Source organism: Phalacrocorax carbo, chromosome 3 (assembly GCF_963921805.1).
Source record: "Phalacrocorax carbo chromosome 3, bPhaCar2.1, whole genome shotgun sequence".
Lineage (NCBI taxonomy): Eukaryota > Metazoa > Chordata > Aves > Suliformes > Phalacrocoracidae > Phalacrocorax > Phalacrocorax carbo.
In genome coordinates, this window is record NC_087515.1 from 10267856 (window position 1) to 10290998 (window position 23143).

The 23143-nt window shown below is 37.0% G+C and overlaps 1 protein-coding gene across 3 annotated transcripts in view; it reads right to left on the minus strand.

Annotated features, from left to right (window-relative positions):
• Positions 1-23143, minus strand: part of AKT3 (AKT serine/threonine kinase 3) — a 160597-nt gene that overhangs the window by 29001 nt on the left and 108453 nt on the right. For all 3 annotated transcript variants that reach the window (XM_064445803.1, XM_064445802.1, XM_064445805.1), the window contains exons 9-10: positions 15882-16004; positions 13762-13890 (exon numbers count right to left, since the gene is read on the minus strand). In XM_064445803.1, the coding sequence (XP_064301873.1) occupies positions 13762-13890; positions 15882-16004 (252 nt within the window). The remainder of the gene's footprint in view (positions 1-13761; positions 13891-15881; positions 16005-23143) is intronic.

Genomic DNA, 23143 nt, shown 5'->3' on the forward strand with positions numbered 1-23143 from the left:
AAGTTTATGCCCATAAACTCATTGCTGCGCTGAAACCGCTGCAGCTTTTCCAGGCATTGACACTCCTCTAAAACTTACACCTACACCTGCAGTATGAGGACACAGCCTGGGTTTATATGGATGCTTTTAAAAAAGCTGCAGAGGTGCTACTGAAGTTTGTTATTTTTCTAGTCTTAAATAAATATGCAAAAGGTTAAGTAACATACACACTTTCTAATGAGCAAGAAACAATAGCCAGGCATCTGCTTCCAGGCACGTGCAGGTACTTCACTGCTTTTATGGATGTTTTAGAGGCACTGGACAATACCGTACTTCAGCTAAGAAAAAGCTATCCATTTACCTTAAAATTTTCATTTGTATTGTTGTCAAAAGGCAACTCAACTCCTTTTTGAATTTACTGAGATAGCAGGAATACCTACTATAACAAGGGAAAACAAAGTATTCTCTAGTGACTCCGCTGTCTCTGCACACCTTGGGGTTTCTGGAGAGTATTCTTGGCAATGACCAAGTGTACAGTGGGACAGTGCTTGATACACAGAGCAAAGACCACCAAGCCCTACCTGCCAAATAAAAAATTCATTTCACAGCCTGAACTTTGCCTTTGTGATGACTAAGACAACACAAACACGTGGCAGATCACAGTAAGATCACAGTAATTCAATTGTTTGCCCCTCACACATAATAATTCATTTTGCTGAAAAGTAACTACAGATCAGAGAAGAAAAAGATCCTTGTATTTGCTTTACTGGCAAAAAACCCCAATGTTCTAATACTATTCCCCACTGCTGAAAAGTCCAGTGTCTTGGACTCAAAAATATTAATAAAAGTCATTAGTACCACTGGAAGTTTTCTCTCTCCCAGAAAACAAAATCCATTAAAAAGCCTTCCTCCTCTACCTCACCAGTGGTGGTACATTTTCATCTTGAGGTTTATCAGTCAATACATCTCCAGGTATCCTTTGCTTTAGGTACATCACTCCTTTAAGAGTCTAACATACAGTCCACAGAATTTGATGTCCATTTAATTTTTATGGTGAAAACCAGTGAAAAGATACCTTTTACCATCTCTATTTCTTCAGTAGAGCTGAAAGTTTTTTGGGAGGCAGCAGCTTGAGACACATCTGCGAACTCTTATTTACAAGGGCTTAGGACAGAGACTTAGGAAGCAGGCAATTAAATGAGTCAGCCAAAGAGTAGTCGATACAAACACATGCAATGCTTTTACAAGATTCTGTGAAAACAAGATTATTTAGGAGGTTAGCGCAGTATAAAAAGTGGAGTCTGTGACTATCTTAAGTCAATCATGTATTTCTCCTTGCCTTCAGTGAAACTAGGATTCTCTGATACTCCACTAACCAGAGAATACTGAACAAGGTGTGACTGCCTCAGACAAAAACTGAGCTGAATGTAGAAAAATCCCTCTAATTCTGTTTTTACGGCTCTTTTTTTTATTATTTTATTTTTTTTTTATTATCTTTTTTGTAACAAAACATCCCTGATGGGCAGCCTCTGGAAGAGATTTTGGTTATACAGCAGAAATTCACACAAAGAAGAAATGTATTTCCCACAGATCTCTAAATGGTAGTTAGTTGCTGTAAACTCCTGGACTCTGAAAACACAGGCAAATTTAGCAATAACCTTGAGCATGAAAGGCTTCATACAATTCATTGTTAATCTTCCACAAAGGGTTGTCAGCATTGAGTTTTATATTTAAAAGAACAATATCAAAATATTGGTTTCGTACTTTGTGCTAGATAACCAAGGCAACTCATTGGAAAAGCAATTACATTGTTGACCTAGTTATGGTTTCTCTTAATACATTAGATATAGACTTTCTGGTAGGACATTACAAATAGCTTGTTGCTCAATCAATAATTTTGACAGAACAGATGGGAAAATATTTAAACATCTAAACAAACTGTCTGCACACCTATGTTGTGAAAGAAAACTGAGAACTTGGATGTACCAATGTACTGTTAATTCAAGGGGAAAAAACTGTTTTCAATTAACCTTGCAGTTCAGGTGGAGTGTATGTTCCTTAAGCATTCCTGGTAACCCTTCACACATTTTTATTGCTACAGTGTTGGTCCGCTAAACAAATATTCACCCACGTATTATTCAACAAAAGTTAAAATGTGTATTTCCTAGAACTTTCTATCTATTGTTGTCACAACTACAACGAGAAAGTTTATAATCCAACACCAGTGAACAAAGGTAATACACATTTCTTTATAGAAGCAGACTTCTATCCAAATGTATTAAAGTCCTTCCTGCGGAAAGGCACGTTTGCCAAGTATTATAGAAATCTAGTTACTATAACTGTATCTTGGTATGAACACTTAAAGTATTGCTGCGCCAATAGTAAAAACAACTCGAATGAGTGCTCATTGCTTTTATTGTACAGAGGTGAAAAGACAAAACATCAAGTTTATAGATACCCTGGGACAATGGATACCTGAGAATTCAGTCAAGGCAGAAAGTTTTCTGTTACTGCTCTAATTTTTGCTGGTAATTTTTCTCCATTTTCTTCCTGGCTTGCCCTGCTGTTTTACTTCTGGTTCTAGTGCAGACTATCTTCCTAATACATTTTTATACTAGAGTTTTCCCTCATCTTATCTAGCTCTTTGTTATGTAGCCTTAAAAAAAAAAGCAAACTAAAATTGTTTTTATTTGCTGGCACACCTTGTGCTGCATCAGAAATGATACATTCTGGTATAAATGTGAATTAAGCAAAGCCTCCTAAAGTAAAGAGCATGCAATACTAATTAATGCGTTTAACTTCCTACAAGGGACTCTGACTTCAGCAGAATTTAAAAGCTAATTTAAAAAAAAAAAAAAAAAGGTAAGCTATTGCACATGAAAAAAAGTATTCTAACAAAGGACTGTAAGAAGTCAATGGCAACCCTGGCAATCAAAAAAAAAAAAAAAAAGGGGGAAAAAAAAAAGAAAAAAAAAAGAAAAAAAAGAAAAAAAAAAAACCACGAAACCACCAGACCACTACAATAACTCTGTTCTAGAATTAACAGATACCTTTCATCGAAGGCAGCAAGTAAAAGCAAAAGATGATTTCAATCTACAGAAAGATGGCACTTATCTCTCGTAACTCTAACAACTCTACCATTGGGAGAAAAACTGCAGACCTGTTTATATCTGTATTAATTATCACTGCACTAGCAGTACTCTACATAACACACACTGCCATAAGACGCAAGATGTGTAAGAAGTAATAAATAATGAAAATACTGGGATTTGTCTTGCTGGTTGCTAATTCTTCCTGAAATTATTTTGAATTTTTACTGATGTGAAACAGCATTTGTTCAGCTTTCGTTTATGCTTCATTGCCTTTGGTAAAACTAAAGGCTTTTGCTGAGATGGAAATAATGTTTGCATTGATTAAATGAAAATTAATGAAAAAAGCTTCAAGCATGTTATTGAGACAGCCTTTGTAAGAAATGTCATACTTAGTTTTACAAAAAATGTGGGTTTTATTAGAAAATTTCTCTCTCCTTTTAAGTTCTGGTTTGAATACAACAGTTTATTTATGGGCAGTGCGGAGCTCATCTGTTTTCTAGTCTTTTGTTTGTTTTATTATTTTTGCATATTTGTTACATCTTTCCCCTTGAGAAGTCTGATACTGCATGTGGACAATTAGTTTTTGTGTCTGGTGAGATTAACCAGATTGCATGAAAATTCAAATTGTTGTTACATCATTGGTTATCTGGCTTCAGGAGGAAGTCTAACTCTTGTGCTAATTTATCTGTTGTTGCAGCAACTCTTCTGTATGTGTAACTGAGCAATGCTTTCATACCCCCATGTAAATACTCCCCATCTTTTGATCTTGATACTAGTTATTGCCAGTAAATGATGTTCTGCTCTGGATACCCTGCCTTGTCCACATTCCATCATGTTCATCTCAGGGCCCCGCTGGCAATGCCAAGCTGACAAAAACGCCCAAATTCAAATCACTAGCATTTGTGATGACTTAGGAGCATAAGATGACACAATGTGGTACACTAAAATACAGTAAGTGACAACAAAACATTAAAAAGACCACATTTGAATTTTCATGAGTTGCTAGCATTTCAAGATAAAACAAGTTTTGCATTTTCATTTCCTTTTGAGGTAAAAAAAATAATTTGGTACTTAGAATTCTAGTGTAAAGAGAAAAATACATATTGTGAATCTCCCATAAATCAGAAGGGAAAATATTTTCAGGCATAGATGCTATTCCTCCTCACACCCTCCACTGGTCCTCACCCAGAAATAAAATGTGGCCAAATATACAACAGACAGCTGTTCAAGAGCACATGCCAACACTAAACCACATTTCCACAGGTAAAATAAATTCTATTGTGCCTCTGCAAAGAATCAGATTATGCACAAAGCATCTAGGTAAACAGAAAGTAAATAAACTTGAACTACCCTTTTGAAGCCAACAGAAAATTAGTTAAGCAAAGCACAACAACATAACTACAGTGTTTGGGTACTGAGCAAACTAACTATACTTTCAGCAAAATGAGTGCAAGTTATCTGAAGTTGGGGCTTTTTGGCTTTAAGCAAAAGCCAATAATCAAAAGCAAGGCATTCTGCCTCACCAGGAAGCAGGAATGTCTCATACTATAGGTTAAGACAAACACCTACTCAAATATAAAAAGAAAAAATAATTATGGCATCAGTGTTGGTAGAAGACTTAGCAATTAAGTATTAATCAGGTTAGATACATTCTATTTTACGAAATAAAATACATTTCATCATTGGAAATTTTTAACAAGGAGTCTTTTTCTGTTTATATAACGCAACAGATACAGAAGTTAAGACTCCATTAAACTAATGCAAATGAATAAGCAAATCTTCAATCTTCATAGTAGAGGAGGTCCTTGGATGTGGTAGTCCACACACAAAAGACAGTATTTTTTTGTTGATTATACCTTCTTTACTTATTTAGCTTTACACTTGCCTATATGACAAAGAGATAATGCTGCCTGCTACAGATTAGCTCTAGCTGTACAGGTATCCCCATTACACACATGATTTATTTACTGTTGTAGTAGGATGGTAAAAGTCTTTCTTGTGACATCAGAAGAAAAACATTATCACAACCTGCAACACTACCAATATGTGACATTGAAGAATGGCCCTTTTGACAGCATTCTTGGAGCGCAGAATGAAACTGATTTGAATGCATAATTTTAAAAGGAAGAAAGAATACAACTACCACCTTTCCAAGTCTCTGGCTTATAAAAACTAATGTTCTATCCTTAGATAAACAACACTATATAGCACACCTTCCTAAATATACATTGAACACTCATAGGTTCTATTCCTTTTTGTCAGTAAAGTTTTTTTGGGTGGTGGGGTTTTTTTTGTTGGGTTTTGTCTTTTTTTTTTTTTTTGGGGGGGGGGGGGGCACTCTATTTTGTTCATTCTAACTTGGCGATCAAAGAATTTTTATTTTTACACTATTACAGAAGTGCATTTTTCTAGGTTTCCAAAACCACCTTATTCAACCTTCCCCATCTGTCACCATCTGCTTCTTTTTAGCATGTACTTTTTGTGTGATCACATAAGCATGTGAAAAATAACTAACATTCAGATGATTGTCTGCTGGTACATTTGAGGACTGGGCATAATAAAAGTGAACTGCCAAAACGTACTTAACACTTCTAATTTTGTTGGGTCTTGCATGTAAGCTACATTTGATTTTCAAACTGTTTTACAGTTGGAAAGTTGATCAGGTACTCTAACTCAACAGTAAAACTGAGACTACATAATTAGCTCAGCACTAAAAAGATTATATTCAAAGAGAGGAACAAAACCCAGAAATACATCCACACGAGTTCACACATCCATCTTGACTGAGTCTGTCTGCACAATGTTGCCTGAGGCACAGGATAAGATGCTACAAGCAGCCTACTTCTGGACAGTCACAGCCTGTGCCTTCTCTCTCAGCTACCACAGGACAAGGAATAAAGGACTCTCACAATTACAAGGGTGTATGAAATCTCATGGAAATGCTGGAGAAGCAAAGACACTAAGCCAAGGCTAGAAATGCACAGAAATGCAATGCAATTCCCTAACAGTGCAGCAGATACTGCTTCTGGTACAAAGTAACTGGAAATTGCCACCAAGGCACAAAACCTGAATGGTGGAGGTTTCTATTTCCAGAACTCTATCATGTTTCAGCACAGCACTTCTGCTTGCAAATGCTCTCCTTAATACAGTTTTAAAGTGAAAAGAACAAAACAGGTCTAAAGCTAGAGAAACAAACTTACCCCTGTCCTTCCAAAAATCCACTAACCTCACTCTAAGAGAATTTAAAATATTAAATTCTTTCTGTCTTGTTAGAGCACCACTACAGGCCTCTCAGGTCTTTAGCAAAACCACCATGAACCAGACTACCAATATATTTATATCAACACAGACAATTTGGTGGAGTGTCTCATTATATTTTCTCTAAAAGAGAGAATTAATGCAAGCGAAGAAAATAAAAGGAAGCTCAGTAACAACAGGAACTACCCTTCCCCTAAATAAACCCAAATAGCCACTGACAATCAATCTTCATTAATGCTCACCAGAGATAACCAAATACGAGTGGGAACTTGCTCTCTAGAGCATGATGGAAGACTGAGCCTACCATAAAGTTTCTTTTCCACTGTCCGTCTTTTCAGTATTTTTCCAACTCTTAGAAGTTCATACTGGTCCTAAAGCCTTGTGAATGCAGGTGCCATCTAGCAACATCTTAACAGCCGTTTTCCCTTAATTTGTGCCATTTTCCACAAATTCCCTTTTCCCCTATTTACCTTTTCTATCCAGTAGTTCTAGAGGTGGAAAATAATGGCACATAGCTATTATTCATATAAAAGTTGCATAGAATTTCAGAAAGCCTCCATCTTCCGGTGCCTCAATTATCTTTAAATTCAAATTAAATCTAAAGGAAAAGGAGATAAAAAGGAAACTGCATAAGCCACGACAAATTACCCTGTCCTTCAGTTAATCTATGCTCCTAACTAAACAACTCTCCAGCGAGCTCCTCTTCATTTTACATTGCTCATCAATTTCTCCTGCCTTTTACGCCTCTCTGCAAAACATTCTATTAGTTTCTATCAAGAGAAAATTAACAAAATAACATAAATGTCTTCAGTCCAAACTCTCTTTCCTGCTACAACCACATTTTTCCCCGTAAGAAAAACCTTCTCATCTCTAAGCTGTGTTTTCTGGCCTATCAATGTATCTGTGAGATCATTAGATTCATTAATTCCTTTTAACTTCCTACTAAGGTTCCTTGCTATTCTCCTTATTTCACTCAAATCTTTTTCTGTCCCCCATTGAAAAGAACAAAAAAAACCAAAACAAAATAAATGCACACAAGAATAGAAAAGAAGAAAAAGGCCGTGGCTGTATTACCCATGCAACTTCATTTTCTCCATAGTGTAACATGCTGATCTTTTTACATCCTTACCCTAGCTAACCTCTCTCAACTGGCCTGCCTCAGTTTATCCATGATGTTGGCTACTTTCATGAGGTTCTCTGAAAATAAGCACCTTCATGCCTTTCCCCACACCTGAAGGAGCTCTTCTGAAAAATTCACACTGCAACTTCTATCTGCATTAAAATGCCTGTTCAAAACACTGCTTTGCTACGATGCCTGCAAAAACTGAAAACATCAATTTTCATGCTAGCCTGTCTAGGCGCATTTCAGTGGTTCCCGCTCTGCCTACGTATCACTTAGTTTCAACTCATACCAGACGGGTTGGTATGTGGCAGATCATCATAGTCTCAGCCCAAAAATTTACCAGACTGCCTTTGGCAAATATCCTGATCTAATACAAGCAAGCGTTAAAAGAATGACATAAATGTATAGCTGCACCAGTGACAAAATGCTTTTTCTGCCTCTTCCACAACATTTTATAATCTGCATATACCACAACATTCTTAGAAAATTTCACTTCAGTTCCTGTAAATATGGGAAAAGCGTTTTTAGTTGCTCTAACTATGCCTGCAGGACAGGGTACCGTGTTTCCCCTTGCTGAAATTCAGCTACTGAACTTTGATGGCCAAGCTCTAGATTTTGGGTCACCCCTACAACAAAGCCATATCCTTCCCCAAAAGAAAAGCTGTAAGAAAGAAACTAAGTGAACAGTGAGGAAAGACAGCAGTTCCTTCTTGATAAAAGAGTTTTTACCTTTCATTTCTCTGAGATAAAACTCAGGGAAATAATTTATTACATATGATCTCGCTCACTCCCCTTTCTAAAAGAAAGATCGCAAAAAAAATACCAGCTGAACAAGCACAGTGCAACTGATCTTAGTATTTCCTTCGTCTCCACTGGTCTAATTATAAAATAAGTTATAAGACATGCAGAACTTCTCACGCCTATGGACAAAGGCTATGAATCTACTCTGGTCTTACTTATTGTCACATACCTTTAAGTGATAGTAACTGCATAAACTATATTGAAATGGTCTTGCTATATTTTTATAAGACTACTGTTCTTAAAGGAATGCATTCATCCACCTAGTCTGTACTTTTATGCTAATAAAACTTAACGAGGTCCTACCATTTTCCTTGTTATTAGAATACACCTAAATATCATTGATCATCTACATCTATTAAAAGTTATTTGAATGATCATGATGAAGTCCCTTACAGACTTGTTCATAGCCAAAACATCTTCTCTCCTGTTATTAGAAAGATTAAAAGCTTCAAAAGTAATTTCTGGTATTTACACTTGTACCTCCCATGACGCAGAAACTTAGTACCACAGTGACTGCCCTACTATAACTAAGACTGTGCCCTTAGTCCTAAGAACTTGAACTGAAATGTAGAGCCAGAAACTGCAATCTCATAGAAGAAATTACCCTTATAAATGATCAGAGCTGCAAGAAGTTTTATTTCTCTGCCCAAATAGCTTCATTTCCTGAATGTTCTATTAAATAAAATCTGTAGAGGTCTGTATCTTTATTAGAAGGTCTTTGATCCTTGACGATCAACTGAAAACTATCAAAATCCAAAATGCTTTTAAATGTCTCACAGGTATATTTACAAGTACGAGTACTTTCTCAGTTTTATTCTTTCTTTATTAAGCAAGTGATACTGTCTGGAAAAGACATATGGTCCTATCCCGCCTCTGCCACTACAGAACTGCAGAAGAAACATTTTGTGAGTTTTTTTCTGAAAAAATTCAAGAATACATCTGTGTTTCCTAAATGGGATCACAACTTATCTTTTTCCCATTGGATCTATGTTTATTCTCTGATACCACACTGATCTCTAATGTGACAGCTTACTTTGAAGAATAACAATGGAAACAGACTCCTAAGAAACAGTCTCTTCTTCCTGAAAAAATACTAAGGAATGAGAAATTATAAAATATTTTATTCCTTTCAAATGGGGAATTCCACAGATTCTTAGAGCAGAGGGAAATATTAAGTATTACCACTACACTTACACACAAAAAAACTCCCAGACGCTTGCATTAATTCTACTGCAGATGATAAAGGAATTTCACTATTTATCAGATAACGAAATTATTCTCAAAAGACTATAATTTCACAAATAAAAAGCTACTTACTCATTCTTCAATAATTGTGACCAAAATGTACATATGTACTGTAAACATATACAAGCCTGCTATTTGACAGTGGCAACTATTTTCTTTCTAGAGGATGTACACATATCCTACCATCTTTTATGCTTGGCACATAACTATGTAAGACAAGCACAGCCACTGCTATTTTACTTTTCTTTAAACTGTAGAATACTGGTGTTTGAGAACAGGGAAGGACTAGGAGAGGACAACAGGAAGGGAACGTACCCGTGGACCACCTAGCTGGAAGCCCTGCACACCCCTGTAACAGCACAGTGCTTGGCGACGGTACCCATAAACTTCCAGGTCGGTGCCGCGAATGATAAACCAGCGATGGTTCAGAAAAGTAATTCTAGCTCCAAAGACGAAAACGGGCTCCAACCTGGCAATCTCATTACATTTTTTTCCTATGGCCCACCATCCATTTGATCTCCGCATGGACAGGGGCATTGTTCTGGGTCTGCGAGACATCAGCACAGTCAGTCTCAGGTCCTATATGAAAGGTCAGGCCCTATCAATGTGAGATGAAAGACCCTTTTCAACAGGGGGTGGGAAGGGCTACTTCGATCTCAGAAACAAAAGGTTTTTGGGAAAAAACGCAGCAACAGGTATGCTTATTTTCTGATTAAGAGTAATTCTGAAATCACCTTGGGAAATAATTTTGTATGGATCCTAAAGGACACCTTCACCTGAGAGAACGCCATGCAAGGAGGAAACCCACCTTACCCTGGCTTAGCTACTTCCGTTTTCCTGTTGGAAGCAACTGCAATCCAGGTTTTGCAAAAAGATGGAATAGCGAGCAGGACTCTATGCCTCAAACAATGGTCCAAAAAGCATTTGGAGAACCAAGCTCAAGTTCTTGTTTGGAACTGAATCCACAATGCTGAATTAATACCAAAGAAAATACTAAGTCAGTTCTCAGGCTAGGTACAGATTCCCGCCAGTGCAAGGTTCCTGGATCAGCTGCTCTCTGGCTTCTGGAAAGCAACCTCAGGCTACCCCTGCGTGTTACAGAGTACACTGTCCTAGTGCCCTCTACCACCAGCCAACCAATACATGGGAAACTGAACCAAAAGGCCTGCAGAAAGGATGCACCCATCACAAGTGACCTAGATGAAAGAGGAGGATGCAAGAGTATTATTAAAAGGACAGATGCTGAATGGATTTCTCCACATAACTGGAGAATATCTTGCTTCTAAATAAAGGCTAAAAGGCATCTGCCTTTATACTTACCACAACCAGGCAAAATATAAGTATATGCTGCCATTTGTCTTGGGACAAGCAACCAGGAATTCACCATGGTAACAGGATTAAAGTCCAGCTGTAACATTAAGTTCTCATGATCTGCAATTTGTCAAAAGGTAGTAAGTTTTTGGCATCTGGTAACGATGTCTGTAGCCTGAATGGCAACAAGTGAATTTTGCACATTCATTCTCTGACACGTGCACGTGAATAGACTAGAGGACCCGGTCTCTTGACGGTCCCTTTATCAGTCAGCTGTCCCAGGTATAAAAATAGATACAGTTGTCTCAGGTGAGCAACCATCCAGCCAATGCACCAATAAGCACTACTGAAGAACAAAGAGTACAAAGGGAAAGTTTATATTTTGCAGTGCTGTCCATATACTACTAACTTCACCCTTTCAAATAAAAATGTGTGGATAAAGGTGTTGAGTCTTCTTGTGCCATATCAGTAACCTGTCTAGGTGGTTTGCTCTAAACCCTTTATCTCTGAGGTAAAAGGGAATGAGTTCTATCATGAGTCCATTTCCTTCAAGACATATTCATACAGGGTGGGTCTCCAAAAATACTCATAATGGGAGGTGGAGGAGTGGGACTGCTAGCGAACAGAAAGGCAAACTGGATCAAGTAACTTGTGGTGTCTAAAACCCAGAACGACCCCTTGCCAAGTTTGATGGAAGAGAGCTAACATGTTTCCAAAAGTGAGAGATTGAGAAGCAGATGAAAGCAACGCAATGGGGTATTTGCACTGTTTGAGAATGTTTTCAAGACTGATGACAAGAAGACAATGAAGGGGTAAGAGAGCTGGCAATGGCACCTGTAGTCTATGCCAGTGATGACAGTATCATCCCTTGTGGTGTTCTTTGTGCTAGAACAGATTCTGGGTGTGGAACAGAAGGAAAGTGGCCACTGTACCAAGCCAAACAGGCAGATCTGCAACATCCTCTAAGTAACCATAAAAGATTCAAAGCAGGCTAAGAACAGTTCTGGAATCCTTAAATGTAGATAACTGCTGAGAGTCCCTGCACTGAACACAAAGATGTCAGAAATTGCCAAACAGGATAGCGACAATCTGCATCCTAGTCTTGGAATCTACGGGATGGGATTCTGCAAAGACCAGGTATCAGTGAGTTTGTCTTCATAGCTAGAGCAGCTGGTGACTCACTGAACAGCTGAAATGAACACACTTCACCAACCAATATTATTTAGGTACTTCAAACCTGCAGTGCGAGAGCACAACTGCTCAGATTTCTCTTCACAGCTGAAAGAATCAAGGAAGATGGAACCAGATGGATGAAGATAAAGTTAGTGGCTCCTAAGAATACTGATATTTCCTTTATAGTTGGACAAAAATAATGTATCAAAGACCTTGCTATGATCCAAAATGGTTTCATTAACTTTACATACCATATGAACTTATAACCAATGAAGAGCAGTTTCAATTTCTTCCCTGAGTACAAATGGGAGGAGACTTCAAATATCCTTCAAGAGATTAAGACTCTCAAACCTGCAAACCTGACCATCCTAAAACCTTCATTTCCAGCCAGCAGTATCCAGAAGGTGATGTGTCCCAGTTTCCTTGACATCCTTTGTCATGTTTATTGCTTATCTTTACTCCTTGACATAAAAAGTGAAAGTCAATCTAAACTTGCTTGTTGAAATAGGCTCCAGGGTTTGTCGGTGCTGCTCAGGATTCAATACTCCTGAATATAAGAGGGTAAAGAGCTATGCTTCCTCACACCCTCCCTTCAAACTATGGCACGTTCTTCTTCAAAGACGATATGTAATAGAGGCTTTCTGGTGGTGCTGAGTTGGAGCAAGAGGTGGGGAATCCTTTAAAGAATCCTTCTTAAAACAAATGGTAGGACTGAAGGGTCTTGTACAGCCCTTTAGGTGGACTAGAAAGTTTTATCAGCATCAGTTGTGTACTATGTCTATTAGCAATCTTGAATGCTGACAAGAATGGAAATAAAGGCCAATTAAGTATCCACAGAATCTTGGCATGAAGTAAAAAAAAAAAATGCTGTCTTTCGTGTCAATACAGGAGTTGCATTTGGCAACCCCACAGGAGAGGCAGAATGACATTTCAGCGCACCCCAGTCAGTACTGTTGACTGAAGCTAGACAGGACAAAACCACAGTTTTTGGGAGTGCTTCCCTTGCTTTTTTTTCAGCAGGCATCAGTGGCAGAGCTGTCAGCACTAATACTGGAGCAGATCATTTGGGTGAGCTGAGCTTCCAAAACAGTTTAAGTGGCCAAACCAGAGCTGCAAAGGGAACAAAAGCAACATCCTCACGTCCATCTTTTTATCAGTCCTCGAGAAGTGTGACGTTTGGCATTCCGAGTGCTAGCTAATGGTAAAGATTCCATACTCTGGGATGCCACTTCTGCTTACATACTAGGAAAGCAAAGTTTTGGTGCCCACCTCCACCAGTTCTGAGGTTGATACGCTCAACTGTTTTTAGCAGAAATATCTAAAATTTCACCTCCCTCTCCCTGCAGCTGGGGAGTTCGGATAAAACCCAGCAAACTCAGTACCTTCCTGTTCCCCCTCGCCTCCACTGAGGCTATAAACACCAGTTATACAGCTCAGTTAAGCAGGATCATATGTTCCAAGTGACAGACAGATGGAAGATTATTTTTGAAGAAATCATTGGAAGATAAAAACTTTAACAGAGGAATGCAAACATGAGAAGGAAAATGCACATTAGAGGCCTTTTTGAACACTAAGAAGCACAGCATCAATATACATATACCATCACCACAAAGAATAGTAGCACATATAATTCTGAATACCAACTGCATAGTATTAATCAGGCAGACTATCAGTTCTTTACTACAATGAATAGTTTTCAGCATACAAACATCACAGTCTAAAATTAAATGAAAAATAAACATTTTATACTGCATTACAAGAATATATTCTAAATCATACCTCGGGTGCCAGGTATTCTGGAGTACCACAGAATGTTTTCATAGTTGCTGCGTCTGTAATTCCTTCTTTGCAAAGTCCAAAATCTGTAATCTTTATGTGTCCATCTTTATCCAACATTAGATTTTCTAACTGTGTGTTGGGAAAAAAAAGCGGTCCCTTAGTATTTCTTAATAGGACAGTTTGATTTTGTAAAAAAGACAATTGTTACTTGCAACGGAATGTATTTTGCTTGTAATTTTAAATAATTACAGCATCTATTATATCACAGTATTTAACAGCGTTTACTGTTATACAATTTAAATAATTATTTAATACAGTTTACAACAGTAAATCCCTGGTCAATCACTGCATGACCTTTCATTCCGAACTATTACAAGTTTGGTGCATCTTCCATAGAACAAAAGCAAAATAATTTTCTAAATATTCTCAAGATATAATCAAGTAACTCAAGGTTACAATAATGGCTATCATTTTGTAAGACTTTATAGGTTTCCTTTGCATTTATCAAGATGTACTTTACGTACTATACTGTTGTGAAACAGTATATATCCGTAAATCCTTAAACTATCTGCATCTTCCACAACCTCTTCAATAACAGACAAAAGTAGGGGTGTAGAGAGGCTACTGATAAAAACAAACCTGAGGTAAATTCCTCCGTGTATACTTGCAAAGGACACTGTTCTTGAATTGTGCATGTGTACCTCTGCATGCTTTACACTGCTTTTTAAATACATGATTCTTGCTTTGAAATGTGAAAACAGAATATAGCCTGTTATGAAGTATTTAAAGAACAGGAATAAAGGCTACTGCAATATTTACTGTGGACTACCTCAAAAGTATGGCTAACATCACTTTCCCAAAAGATTTTTGTTAGCAATACTTCAAATACAGGTAGAACTAAAACCAATTAAAACATACTTCTGAAAAACTTTTCTCAACAGAAAAAGGGGGGTTTTTTTCTAATTATAAGGTGTGTAGGAAAACACCAATGAAGGACAACCATAGGCCTGTCTTCCCAATCTTGCAGAAATCCTGAAATACAATTCAAAGGTATATATTTTCTGTTGAGTCTAACAGTGTCATACAAAGAAGATGCAAAGTAGATGACACCAGCAATAGACGATTAATGGCATAAAATTCCTTTTTCCTTATTATTTAGAATTTAAATGAAAAATTATGACCTATCATTCCTTGATCAGACAATTCCATATTTTTCCAAGGTATCACAGCATTTCATGTTATTACAACAGATTCTGCTACAGGTAACCCAGTATTTTTGTCTTCCATCTGCCTGCCTGCGCAGAACTTGCCTACCATTGCCGCCTTCTCCTCGGTTCCTGTACAAAGGAGTCCATGAATGAACTCTACTAGTGTACATGTATAATGGGAAAGCACAACTTCCTGTACAAGAAATTAAAGGCTTGTCACAGAAATAAAATAATCTCATCATGGAATTTAGAGGTTCCTCCCACATAAGTTAGAAAATGTTCCTGTGGAAAGCAGAGGTTATTTTCCATAGAATATGGTCATACTGTGTCACAGAGTTCCTGGAGCTTCAGGCAACAGAGGATACACAACCGCATATGCAGGCAAATCCAAGACAAACTACATTCCAGTATTATGGATCGTTCCCAAGATACGAAAGACAAAATAATTTTTAAATTAAGGCTGAAATTATTTTCCTATTGAAGTATTCAGAATTGTTTTAAATGTTTTCAAAACATACAAGAACATAACTCTTTGGTGAGACAAACAGAATGCAGTCACATTGCCCCAGGTCTCCATTTCCCTTCTTTGGGTCATTGAGAATTATATTTGAGATTTGTGTTGAAATTCAAGTTAAGCTATAAGTAATGGCAGGGGCAGGGGGAAAGGATCAGAAGTTTAAATCTCCTCCAAGTGCTATTAATAAGGTACGCTCTTTCTTTTTTTAATCATGTTAAAGTAATGTATTCATCTATAGATTACCGTATCAAACAGCGCACACAGAACTTGAAACTGAACACAGAATTTTTTTGCCCATTAACTCTGAATAGTGCAACTTCATAATTACTTTGTGTTTGTCCCAATAGTCTCTGCAAAAACAAAAATTTGATTACTTTTTTTTTTTCCTTTTTTACCTTGAGATCACGGTACACAATCTTCCCAGAATGCAGATAGTCCAGGGCAGAGACAATTTCTGCACCATAGAAGCGTGTGCGGTCCTCTGAGAACACCCGCTCTCTCGACAAATGGAAAAACAGCTGCAGGGTAAACAGCAGGGACAGGATTGTAATAATTACTGATTTAGTGGGGGAAATTAACACAAACATAAAACACCTCTCATCACCATATTGTGATGATAGATAGTGTACTCTCAGTGGACACTCAGCACTCTTAGACAGCAGCTGGCTTATCTTTTCCAGGTTTCCAAAGGGAGAAAGCGAGCTGTTAAATCAGCGTTTTAATCAATATACCAATCTTGTTTAAGGCATTCTGCTTGCTACTCATTTAACCTTCAGTTACCAGAGGGAAAAAAAAAAAGTATGCAGCAGCATCATTCTGTACTTCTCCCTCCACCACTTCCTTGGGTTTTTATTTTAAGCCGCTGAGAAATATCACTAAAATACCCAGATTCTGGTTCCACCTTAACTTTTTCAGTAATTTAGTAACTTTCCTTTGAAGTGAAAAAAGTCTAGTTCTTCAGTAGACTTCAGCTGAACAACTGAACCGGCATTTTACAGAAAAAGCACATTTGTACTGCTAGCAACACCACAGTCACTAGAAAAAGCAAACCAACAACTGCTTAGGGCTTATAACAACAAATCTATGCAGTTTGTGTATTTCTTTGCTGCAACGTAAACATCGGGGGGGGGGGGGGGGGGGGGCTGTGGGGGTGTGTGTTCTTTAATACTTTATAATTAACAGCACTTTGCAGACGCTTTTTGAACAGAAGTCTTTCAGTGAAGAATACCAGTCATTATGTATGGCCAGTAACTTCAGCTGCAATGAAAAAGTGTAAGATGAAGTTCTGTAAGGTTGTCAGCATCTTGGATAAAACATCATCCTCAGGACCTGCAACACCACCTAAAACAGCGGAATTCGGCTATTTAATGCAAATGCTCTCTAAAATGGCTAGTTTTATTTACTGAGTTAAGAAATCTTGGCAAAGCCCTCAAGCAAAGATTAGCAAGTATGTGTGTGTATTCTGCTTAAGACCAAAGGGGCTGCCTGCCTTACTCCTTCAAGTTACAGTGTTTTTGGGCTTACCGCAAGAGCTAGCAATCAACAAAACAGAAATACAGAAAATGTGACCATTTACTAATTAAATATGGATAAGTCCATAACAATGTGGGGGGTTTATTTTCACGGCTAAAAATATCAAGTAGATGAGAATTCCAAAATGGCAGGGTAGGTACAAAAAAAAAAAACAAACCAAAACCAACCAAACACCCAGTAATGTGCTTATCTGTCACTACCACATCCTACCTGTAGGAAATCTGCACTGCTCACACAACGCAGAGCAGTGTAAGAATTACTGCAGCTATTTTCAGTGTGTGGACTTTTCAAAATGTAATTAAAAAGTCAATCCTATAAACAACTAGGAGTCAACTTCTTTCCTGACAGTTGTAATTCAAAAAAACTGTTTCTTACTTCTTAACCTAAACACACTTCCCGCTAAACTGAGCCTTTTGGCAACATGTATTTGTAGAAGCAGAGACTTCACAGAAACTATAATATGATTTAAAGACAATATTTCATTTTTGTTCGTTGTACCTGCATTCCCCTTTCAACTTTGTTTTGAATTCTCAAGACACCCTGTATAAAAATGGAATACCTTCATGACAAGGAGGATCATTATTTTGTAGGTATTTCAATTGCTCCTGCTGCTCGTTTCCCTGTTTAAGCACCAATCCCTGGTGGTGACATCAGCCATCCCAGTAGTAACCTGCTTTCTGTACTGACGACTGCTTAATTGCCAACGCAAACACAAGACCCATACAGACTAAGCATCTAAGTCTGCCTTCATGAAGTGCTTCACATATTATAAAACTGGGAAAAGAATAAATACATTTCTCAGTTTGTGGGTGTCTTTTCCACACAATTTTTTTGCAAGATTTAAATAGGAAACAAACACCGCTAAGCAGATCTTCAGCCAAATAAAGCAAAATATGAAAATTATGTAATTTATGCATTTATGTCTGTTTTGTGGTCTCTTTCATGAGTTAACGTCACTCATTTTTAAGAGTTTTATTTGTTTTGATGGACTCAAAGTAATTCAAAGTAAAGGCCAACTTTCAGAACACATTTTAATGTGTATAAATACCACACTCCAAAAATTTATAATATAACCTCCAGTTAGCCCTACATTCATATCTATGCAAAAGAACTATTGCATTTTTCTGTATGAAAGAGGCTAATCCAGTAGCTGAGCAGAAAGGTCTTAGAAAGTTCTAAAACCTCAGGACAGCTGTCAGCAACAGAGGTATTAGTTTCTGTAAAAAAAAGTGTTCCAATTTGAATCTGAGAGTTGATAACCTGACAAGTTAATATAACAAAATTTATTTTCTTTAGTGTTTATTTCCAACAAAATATTCTTGATATTGATTCAAAATAGTAACTTCAAAGTAAAATGACCAGCTAGAAACAACTAGCAACAGTTCTGTTTGCCAAAGAGACTATGAGTTCCCAACTCAGTTTATTTTGACATTATATATGACACTTACAGTCACTCTTCATAAGCATTCTTCATATTATTGTAGCACATAACAGAGTTATCATCAAACCATACATGTTAGTTTTGAATGAAAAGCGTACATTTATATATAAAAATGTATGTTAAAAGTGAATTCATACACTCAAATATATGTTAAAGATACGCAAATTTTAAAATTGTAAGAGAAAAAATCTAATTCTGTGAGATTACAGCATTTTTTTCAGCTAATTATTTAGTTGGTTCACTATTTTGGAATAAATGTGCCAGCAGGCTCTATTTACAATTGTCAGAACATGAATATTAGATTTATGAAGTCAGAGAAGGAAAAGAAGAAATCCGATAGAAGGTTACAGAAAAAGCTTCCAATATTTGCACTATTTATTGATTTACAGTTATTAAATATGTGCTATAAAGTCATTGCAATTGCAATAGAAATAGCTTTGGCACAAAGAAAGCCATTTTGCACATAACGTTTTTGATGGCATACATGAGGGTGCCATATAGTTACAGTGAGGATTGGAGCCATAAATTTCCTGGTATGTCTTTATTTAAAAACTGAACAACAATGTTGCCATGGGGCTTTTTCCTAATAAAAAATTTTAATAGAAAACTTTTAACAAATAAAACCAAAGATCAAACATAAAAGTATATTCAACTGCAGATCCAAGCATATCAAATATATAAAAGACACAGCCTTATATCAATCAATTTGTTAAATTTCTACAAATGCTAGCGATGTGTTATGCATGTTGAAAGTTCTATGACTGGCTCTTGCTGTTGTATATTGGGTTTCCTCAGCTCTTCAGTTAATCACGTTTTATATGTGACTGCCGATTTGACCCTTCCGCAAAGCATTTGCAGTAGCAGCATTGAAATTTTGAATTATTTTTTTATTGTTTCAGACTTTATACTGCTTCTAGGCACATTCTATTCCCAAAGAAATGTAGTAGCCTTATCCTGGACTATCATAATTTTAGGCCAAGGAACATTCTCTCATTTACTTGGAGTTTAGGAAACCAAAACAGGACACAACCAAGATAAAAATGACAAAGCTTACAACAATATTCAGTTCTTTTTCATTAGGTAGGTTGTAAATCCTCTGTCTTTTTTTCTAGACAGTAATAGCACTTGTTCAATTACAACAAACCATTTAGTTCTCTCTTGCCTAATGAATTGAAGTAAGAGCTGTGTAAAAAAAAAAAAAACGCCAAGCGGAACAGAGATTCAGAATTCTGGTGTGGAGAAACCATCTGAACAAATTTTAGAGTCTAATTTTATTATACAGATAATTACCAATTAAGTTTGTTACAAAGCACAGAATTTGGAATTATCCTGAAAGTGCAAAGCAAGGTAGTTAATCAACTTATTAGTCAGCTGAATCAGTGTACTCTGCACAGTAACGTACGTAATAGATTTCATTCCTAAAGCTTTTCAACCTTTAAAGCAAAGTACTAGAAATAAAAAATGGGAGACACGCACTCCAGAAGTATTCCCCAGCAATAAAGAGCCACTCTTAGAATATCATGTTTTATACCACAGTTTATACCATCCTGTGTAGCCTGGAAGTTGAGGGAACACTGTAACGTACAACTAACATACTCCAATCACGTAGTACTCAAAACTATATGGGTTACAAAAGGAAGAGTTAGCAAATCAATCCTAGCAGGAAAATCATCAATCCAGCCTTACACATTATTTCCAAAATGATAGGACAAGGACGGCAGAAAATATACAAAAATTAAGGGGTTTTCTTTTCTTTAAAGTAGGCCTGTGTTTGTCTCTAAGTACTGATAGTTTTGCTTATTTAAAAATATTTACATGAATATTCTACATTTTGAACCAAAGTAAAGAACACAGCTTATCATGTGATACTGCATGTACTTTTTTACCACACACTCACCAAATATGCTGTTTCAAAGTCTTGATAATGGAATTTGGTCATCTCTACTAAGCCAGGTGAATTTTTTTTTCCCTAAAATCAAATTTCAATTTCTTAATGCTACTTTAATATAATGCCCTCAGTATAACAAATGTATTGAGAAGTAATCACAGTGTTAGAAGTATCCTTCTAGCTCTATACTGAAACATAGTTTATGATCAATAGACACTGCTAAACACTTCATCCACAGAGTCCAACAGCAACACTAAAAAAAGAAAAAAATTAAGCTTTCAGTCCACAACAAAGATTTCAAGATTGGGCCCTTAAGCAGCAGAAAATTAACTGTAGTTGTCAGTATAAGGAAAACGTATCCAATATTTCTGTCTGAATAATTTGCTTGAAAAAATCCTCTAACATTTTGCTTTAATATATTTAGAATATGTTTTTTGCTTTTAAAGGAAGCCAAAAGAGAATTCGATATGATAATACTTTGTAATTGTACGAAAGCACACACATAGACCAGTAAAACTGATGCAGTTACATTTTCATTATAGCATGGTCCCTTATTAACTGAGCCTAACTAATTTGAAGTTACATAGGCAAGGCAAGGCAAAGATAAATTGCTACTATTCTGCGGGATACTAAATTCAACATGGATCTAGATCTTTAACAGGTACAGAAAATTCATGTTTAGAATCATTTTAACACCAGTTCTCCCCCTGAATGAAATTCAGTGACCTTGACTGTTTTTTTTCCTAATCATAGGAAAAGGAACTGAAGACTCCTAGTACTGACTACACTTTTTGTTACTGTAGTAGGGCAGAAGCCTAAATGGTGGCATTTTCTTGCTTTCACCTGGATGAGAGTCAAGAATATGGATACAAATTTTAAGAATTCCTTCATTTAGAGGACTGTTTGGGAAATGTGCTCCTGAAAGGCATAATCCATGAAAACTCCCAAGCAACTGACTTGGGCACAACTGTTTAACTAAAAAGAAATCTTTAATCTAAAGGAATTTTAAACCTGAACATACTGAAGGTAGTACAGCTCTGGAAAGAATCAAAAGTAACATGGCACTGCTACAGTCAGTTTCCCAGTGGAAGGATATAATTAAAAGATGAGTTTTCAACACCTTCAACAGTAGGAAACCATTGTAAGGAAATGAAACTTCCTTGGAACACACAGAGAACAGTAAAGGGAAGCAGCCAAAGAAAAAAGTCTGTGTACCATACAGGTGATATGCTTACAGATGGATAAAATGCTGGCTAAACTTTATGCAACTTACTTTCAACAGTTCTAAGTTAATATTTGTAAAAACAGCCTTGTTATTAAGTCCTTTGTATTTCTTAGCAGACAGTCACTACAGTGTGAAATTCACAGGAGAACTTGCTACGGTTAAAGATTTTCCTAATTAAAAGGACCATTTGTCCAACTTACTATACCTGATCTCTAGTCAAAGAGAAGCACATGAGCAAATCAAGAGAGCTTCTTCAAAGAAAACTGCCTACTCTGAAAGGCCATTATTTCCCACTGTGGCAAAAATTTACAGTTAACTTCACTGAATTAGGGAACCATCAGCAACGAACATGAGCAACACTGGCAAACAAGGGTATCACACCTGGAAAAAAGCGGCCCACTCCTGGCAAAGTACATTGCATTCAAATGCCAATAAGCAAAAGCAGGCTGCCTCCAAGAAACCCACGATGCAAGATGTTTGCAGCAGCTGCCACAAAGGTGCACCACCCAATGCAGAGGAATGCAAGATAGAAGCTTGATCAAAACACGGTGTCAGAGTATCCTCAATAATAAGAAAGGACTCAGAAACATTCTCTGTGGGCTCTGCTCTGCATTCAAATAGGACAGAAAGATGAGTATCTAAGTGATAGGCTTATGTTAAAAACATACTTTCAAAGTACAGTCTTACACACAGAAAATGAAGAAGAAATAGCTAGTTTATAATGCATCACTTTTAAACTCATCATAGATAGCACTGACTTAATATTGGTGACATAAGTTCAATGTCAAATAAGCCAGCTGAGTGTCCTAGAGAAGGCTGTTATCCCTTTACTGCTGAGGGATATTTTTGTGCCTAGTTCAACTAGCCAAATGGCTCAACATCTGTGGTGTCCAGAACTGGGTTTATACACAAGGAGTTAAGCAAGCCATCCTCCCATATGAGAACCCTATAGCACCATGCTTATCCATGGCTGGTAGAGGACAGCCATGAAAAACTTAGTATGCAAATGGGCCTCAGACTGGGCCCAGACATCGCCAGAGCACCGAATGCAAGACAGACACTCTGGCATGCTCAGGCATTATAGCTGAATACAGTTTTATTGTAGGAGAACACAGCAAAAGGATAATGCAAAACACAGTATCATGCTGCAACAATACCTGAATGAAGAAACAGTTTTCTAATAAAAATGGCTAGTGTAGATAATAAAAAAAACTACACACTTAGGCCTTTAAGATTATTACACAGCATATAGTACACGAAGTAAGGAAAACCCCCTAGTTCCTGTCATAACAAGATACAGTCTGAACAGCAAACAGCACTGAAAAGGTAGATAAAAGCCCTCAGACTGCAATTCTCTTCAGTTCCATTTGACAGGTAGAGTTTTTGATATTCTATTCTTTAGTAAAGAGCTGGAGGACAGCAACGGCTTAAAGGCTAATGACACCAAGACGTTTAGCACTTAAGTCGAAACTTCCAAAGTACACAGCAAATGAAGGGGATAGAAGTAATGAAAAATATGAACACTCCACTCTTTTCTCATAGGTATTTGCAATGGCTATAGCAAAGAAGA